We start from the raw sequence: 6,488 nt of genomic DNA, 5'->3' as shown, positions 1-6,488 counted from the left end.
TTGACCTTAGGTTAATGATCGCGAAGGATAGAAGGTTATGATACACACCATTTATATAATTATTATAAAAGACAATAGTGAATATTATACACATCAAAAATTTTAAACATTACTTACGTATCTTGTCTGTCAAGAATTTAAAAATCTTAAAACAAAAACCAAAAACCCTTAAAGAAATAATCAAAAATATAAGTATTATTATTGAAAATTTTGATTGGATTCAATGATGGATTCATCTGGTAATATTGGTTCGGAACAATGGAGTAAGGAAAAGGTTTTTTTTTTCGTTTTCGTGTACTTGTTGAGTAGTAAACTGTTTGTATTAGTTCGGTTATCCAAAGTCGAATAAGATATCTATGTTCGACTAACTATAACCGAACAAAATGTATATGTTCGGTTTCTTGTGTCGAACATTTTGCAATTATTCAGTTTGTAAGTATTGAGCAAACACCAATTGTTCGATTATAAACAGCTGAACAATTCCACTTAGTTCAACTTTGTACTTCCGAACACTTATAATATTTTATTTTATATTTTGCTTTTTCCAGAACTATGTGTTAGGTTTTTATTATTGGCAATCCCGTTTGACAAAACTCCTTTGAGTTGTAATTTTGTTCGCATTTTTATTTCAGTGAGGCTATGAGTTTTTAGATGCGAATCCAATCCGAATTGTGCCTTGTAGAGAAGTTTGTGATGTTAATGCTTTTAAGATTGCCACTTCGCTGATTATGACAGGGATCGAGCTGCCCGGTCAGCTCGCGGGTCCAGGGGGCAGCGCCCCTTGGAGGGTCCGAAGTAGCGCCACGGCGGGGTTGAGAGGCAGCGCCCCCGAAGCAAAATGCAAAATTGCATTCGAAGTTGTATGTCCACCCTTGCTCGCTCAAGCGAAGGAGTGCTCGCTCGAGCGAAGGCTGCGTCTGTGTAAAAACCTGAAAGAGATGAATGTACGCTCGAGCGAAGGGTGCGTGGCTCGAGTGAAGCCACTTATGGAAAACACGCATTTTTGGTTCCTCGCTCGAGCGAGAGAGTCTTCGCTCGAGTGAGCTTCGCAGTCCCAGATTTCTATAAGTACGGGTTTCTGTCAGATTTTAGGATTACTTCTCCAGATCTTCTTCTTGGGTTCTAGGATTTATATCTGGGGATATTTCGCTAGTATACATCAAAGGTTTGTTTGTTTATTCTATACAAAAAAGAGAGTTGTTCTTCGGTGGATTCTAAAGAATTCGAGCCTGAAGCTTTGGTGGATTTCGGAGTGGCTCATCGTCAAGACAATTCCGGGGTGAAAACGGGGTTGGAAGAGACACATAGAGGTTGGTTCAATTCAGGCGTGGATTCGTTAGGTAATTGAGAGTATATCTGTGTAATTCCTTTATATCTTTTTAGTGGATTGTTTTGTGGCTGTTGCCCGTGGTTTTTTTTATCACAATTGGAGATGTCCAATTGTGATTTTTCCACGTAAAATCGTTGTGTCGATTTGTCTTGATTGTTTGATTGAGATTGTTATATACTGCTTAAAATTGATACATAATCACAAATCAACATCTAGGAGATTTCTAGATTTTTCACTGTGTATCCATGGAATGCAGTAATGTTGGATCTGGGGGTCTTGTTGACTGCACAAGTTAATTTAGTACTAATGAGGTAGTCTCATATCGAAAATAAGTACTTTTTCTTTTTATTTTCACATGTTTAATGACTTTGGTGAATTTGACATGTAGGTTTTCAAGAGCAAAGAAGAATTGTTCAGCTGGGTTCGGGTTGTTGGAAGGAAAAATGATTTTGTGATTGTCATGAAGACATCGGACTATGGTGGCGATCATAGGACACCAAGGATATATATTGTCTGTGAGAGAAGTGGTCAATTAAAAAGAGATGATTCAAACAAAAAAATTGTGAAGATAACAAGTACAAAGAAATACGAGTGTCCCTTTGAGTTGAGGGCTCATAAGTTGATGACTAATGATGCTTGGATGCTAGATGTAGCATGTGGAATGCATAATCATGCTCCTGCTAAACATTTTGAAGGACATTCATTTGCAGGAAGATTATATGAGGAGAAAACATCATTATTAGTGGATATATCCAAAAGCATGGTCAGACCAAAAGAGATTTTGGTTACCTTGAGATAAAAGGATGCTTTGAATGTAACCACTATGAAAACCATTTACAATGTACGTAACAGGAATAATGTTATTGAGAAAGCTGAGAGATCACAGATGCAACATTGTTAGGTGAATTAGAAAAACATAATTACATTGAGCGGCATAGGTGTGACAATAACACGATGACTGTCACAGACTTGTTTTGGGCACATCCTGTCAGTTTAGATTTGCTTCGTTCATTTCTAAAGGTACTGATCATGGACTGCACATATAAGACAAATTGATATCGTCTTCCTCTTCTTGAGATAGTTGGTGTGACATCCATAATATGTCATTCTCCGTAGCATTTGCATATCCTAATTTGAGCTGATTGATAACTATGTTTGGGTGTTAACTACATTGCGTAGTCTCTTGGATGACATTGCTATTCCTGAGGTGATTATCACGGACAAGAAGCTTGCTTTGATGAATGCTATTGACAAGGTGTTTTCTACATCTCGACATTTATTATGCCGATGGCATATTAGTAGAACTGTACTGGCAAAATGCAAGAAAATGTTTGAGAGTAAGAAGAAATGGGACAAGTTTATCTCTTCATGGAATTTCTTAGTACTCTCCTCGACTGAGCTTGAATATAATAAATGCCTTGCCATGCTACTTGCGGATTTTGATACATATCCTGAGGCAGTGCAATACGTGTCACAAAGTTAGTTAATTCTATATAAGGATAAGTTTGTTGCCATATGGGCAGATAGTTGTATGCACTTCGGGAATGTTACAACCAATAGGTAATATATATTTGTCTACCTTGCACTATTAATCGTTATGATCTTGATTATTTAAACTTAATTATGTTAATTGTTTCCATTGTACACAGGGCTGAAAGTGCACATGCAAAACTTAAACAACTACTTGGTTCTAACCAAGTCAATTTTGAGTGTTCTTGGACCAAGATCCATAGTTCGCTTGAGTTGCAGCACGTTGATATTAAGGCATCGTTTGAGAAGAGTTTAACCGTTGTACAACAGCAGTTCAAACTATCCCATTTTAGAGAGCTCCGAGACAATATCTCTATTACTGCATTAGATCATGTCTTAGCAGAGAGTAAGCAAGTGGATGATGTTGGCATTGATGCTTCTATGTGTGGATGTGTTGTTTGACGAACACTCGGGTTACCTTGTGCCTATAAGATTGCGGATTACATCTAACACCCGCACTGGAGGACTCTTGAGATAGTACAAAAGTTGAAAAATGATAAAGTGGAATTGAGTTATGAACCAAAGTTTGATCTCATACTTAAGCGATTCAATGCATCTGATTATACTATGAAGTTGGAAATTCTGTATAAGTAAGGAAAGATTGCAAATCCGCAAAGTACTTTTCTCATTGAGCTGGATGTGAAGCCCAACCCTCGAGGTAAGGAACATAAAAAGATAAATGTATTTATGCGTCGAGACCCGTGTGCATTTGAATTGGTTTAGTATGGACATGATAGCCACTCACCTATGGGCCCCACATAGGATTCTGTCAAAGTACATAAAAAACGGTCTGCCAATGAGAAGTTACATGTAATTATTTTTTAATTACATTTTTGTTGATGATAAATTATGCGTTTTGTTGTTCATGTGTTGATGCTTTCCCTGTTGAATAAGTATATCGGACTCGTACAGCTATGACTTATTGATACGTTGATGCCCTCCCAGTTGGATTGAAACCATACGTACGTCTTATTAAGGATGTAGATGCCGATGACAACTGTGGTTTTAGGGCCATTGCTGGCTTGATGGGGCTTACAGAGGCTGAATGGGGTCAAGTCAGGTGTGATCTCCTACAGGAATTGCACACACACAAAAACCATTATTGTGACAACCCTCGCCACTGTTTACTGATATACTACTAATTAGTGCTAAACTGTGGTTAAGTATGTTAAGTAACTGATCTGACTAAAATTCGGAATTGGTTAATTAAGTGTATTAGTTTAAATGCAAGTCTATCTGTTTGACTGCTAAATGATCTGTTCATATTTTATGTTTTAAACTGCAAATTGAAGGCCTTATCGGCGGCCGAATCAGAAATTGATTAGTGTTATGTGCTGATTAGGATTTATGTGATTTTATGGTAAATTTAATTAAAAGTTGATTAGGAATGATTGATATTGTTGAATTACATTAGTTGCATTATTTACCTTTTTGCCACATTAGTGGGCCACTTCATTAGACCTCTTGAGACTTGAATTTGTATCATTTTGTTGTATCATTCTCCATCTTCTTGGCCATAGCCATGGGAGAGAGAGTGAGAGAGTAGGAGAAAACTTAGCTTATCAAGAACTTGGCTTGGAGACTTAGAAGATTTGAGGAATTCATTGCATATTTGAGCTTCTAGACTTGAAATTGAAGACCTAAGGTAGGAGAATCATCTTCTTGAACTTGAATTGTAGTTGTATCTTGCATGGTCCATGAACCATTAGTGATCTAAGTCTAGAATTGGTTTTAAATTGTTGAATTGAAGCTTGAATCATGCATGCATGTACACATTGTTGAGTTTGAGGTTGATTTCATAGAAATCCTCACATGCATGTTTATATTCTAGCTATGGTCCATGAATTCATCATGTTTTTGAGTGAATTGACTCATTTGATCAACTATTTGAAGCTTTGATTTCAATTGAACACTTGCATGTTACATATACATTATGTTTATGAAGTTTTGTTTGGATTTGTGTTTAATTGAACTACCTTTGGGCTTTGATTTTGCAAATTGATCTTTGAAACATGTCATATTATGAGTTTTAAAGTGTTTTCCAGAAAATTGGCCCAAAAAAATCGAATTTAATGCTTTAAATGTTGAATTTGAGCTTGGAGGTTCAATTAGGAAATTCTAGATTTTGGACCCACGCTCGAGCGTAAGACTTCACGCTCAAGCGTACACTCTGAGTACATGCATCCCGCTCGAGCGGGGAAAGTAACGCTCGAGCGTAAAATGCGTGTATCCAGTACTTTTCATATGTTTATAGTCCACTCGAGCGAGGAAATGCACACTCGAGCGGAGGTCGAGCGCCAATCGAGCGTGAATTGTATGTATCCAGTACTTTTCATGAGTTTACAGTCCGCTCGAGCAAAGGCAGTCACGCTCGAGCGGAGCTCCTTTGACTGCATGTCCGCTCGAGCATAGAAAGCCACACTCGAGCGAGACCCCTATTTTTTGAAAATCTTGAAAAGTGTTTAAAAGTGCATCTTTGCATCCTCATTCCATCCTAGGCATTCCTAGGCCATGGTTAAGGCATCTTAATGAGGATATTGATGTAGAACCACACCGAGTCAAGATAGGGACTAAGTCATTGATTCCCAAGTGTGTAACTTAGTGTGTGTTCATTCTGTAACTGTAAGGGTTGGCATCTGAAGACGCTCACTAGCCTCTTTGTAGCCCAGTGCTCTGTGAGTAACAATGTTGTAAAGATATATGCAATTATGAATATTTTTCGAATGATCAACTGTTATGTTTACTGAAACGTTATTGTTTAATGAATGAATGTTTGTCCTATTTGTAAACTGTATTCATGGTATCCATAGCAATTTACTGTTACTGTACTGTTACTGCTACTGTCACAGAGATCTCTGTCAGTTCCCATGTTTGGAACCACTACTGTTTACTGTTATGATAGCCATCAACTGACTGTTCGGTCTGTTAAGACTTACTGTACTGTTTGCTATTGGATATGCCATATATACCTACTATGGTTTCTAAATGACTGATATGACTGCTTAATGACTGAAAGGACATTCATGCTTAACCCCTTTACGCATTTGTTATTCACTGGGCTTTAGCTTAGTGTTTATATTTATATGTAGGTGTTCAGGCACTGGATCAAAGCTAGGGGCGTTAGGTTAAACTCCCTTTTTGTCTAGCCAACCAATGTGCCTCACTGCGAGGTTCCAAGTGTGTCAAGCTAAGGCTGCTTTGGGGTGTTTTAGATTCCCTCTTTCTGCTTCTGTTTTGTATAGAATGTTAAGACTTGTACTGTACTATCATGGTAGGGATTTGATCCCTAACCTGAATATCTGTATATGTTGTATATATGTTTTGCTTATGAATGTGAATATGTTTGAAAAAGTCTTTTTGCATACAAACAGTCACAGCTTATTGGACACCTTTTATTACTATTTTGGCTTCCACTAGCCCCTGTACTCTGTATTACTGTGTTTACTGTTAAGTAGGCCTTTGGTAATTACGGATTACTGGCCGGTTACGGTGCTAAACCCATAGGGGCAGGTTTGGGTCATGACAGAGTGGTATCAGAGCGATATCAAACCACGAGTTATACCGCACACACGTGTCCAAATGAGCTATAGGATGTCCTAGGAAAGTGAATAGGGCATTGCATGAGCAT

The 6,488-nt window shown here is 37.8% G+C and overlaps 2 protein-coding genes across 2 annotated transcripts; both read left to right on the top strand.

The window, feature by feature from the left end:
- Positions 1-226: 226 nt before the first annotated feature.
- Positions 227-2,129, top strand: LOC114305105 (uncharacterized). The gene is made up of 2 exons (XM_028250222.2): positions 227-274; positions 1,719-2,129. Exons 1-2 carry the CDS (start codon positions 227-229, stop codon positions 2,127-2,129), a joined length of 459 nt encoding a protein of 152 aa, XP_028106023.2.
- A 155-nt stretch (positions 2,130-2,284) lies between these two features.
- On the top strand, positions 2,285-3,262 carry LOC114305104 (uncharacterized). The gene is made up of 4 exons (XM_028250221.2): positions 2,285-2,350; positions 2,469-2,808; positions 2,854-2,890; positions 2,980-3,262. The coding sequence occupies exons 1-4, from the start codon at positions 2,285-2,287 to the stop codon at positions 3,260-3,262; spliced, it is 726 nt and encodes a 241-aa protein (XP_028106022.2).
- Positions 3,263-6,488: the final 3,226 nt, after the last annotated feature.

The sequence above is a fragment of the Camellia sinensis genome, chromosome 11 (genome assembly GCF_055761805.1).
Source record: "Camellia sinensis isolate YWXY chromosome 11, ASM5576180v1, whole genome shotgun sequence".
In the NCBI taxonomy this organism is placed as follows: Eukaryota; Viridiplantae; Streptophyta; class Magnoliopsida; order Ericales; family Theaceae; genus Camellia; species Camellia sinensis.
This window is presented reverse-complemented; position numbering and strand designations above follow the sequence as displayed.

Bases quoted from the DNA above. Each gene is read 5' to 3' on its own strand.
- LOC114305104 (XM_028250221.2), top strand. From the start codon at position 2,285: ATGACTGTCACAGACTTGTTTTGGGCACATCCTGTCAGTTTAGATTTG. The intron at 2,809-2,853 runs GTTAGTTAATTC...CCATATGGGCAG, and splicing joins AGTGCAATACGTGTCACAAA to ATAGTTGTATGCACTTCGGG. The intron at 2,891-2,979 runs GTAATATATATT...CATTGTACACAG, and splicing joins GGGAATGTTACAACCAATAG to GGCTGAAAGTGCACATGCAA.
- LOC114305105 (XM_028250222.2), top strand. From the start codon at position 227: ATGGATTCATCTGGTAATATTGGTTCGGAACAATGGAGTAAGGAAAAG. The intron at 275-1,718 runs GTTTTTTTTTTC...TTTGACATGTAG, and splicing joins AACAATGGAGTAAGGAAAAG to GTTTTCAAGAGCAAAGAAGA.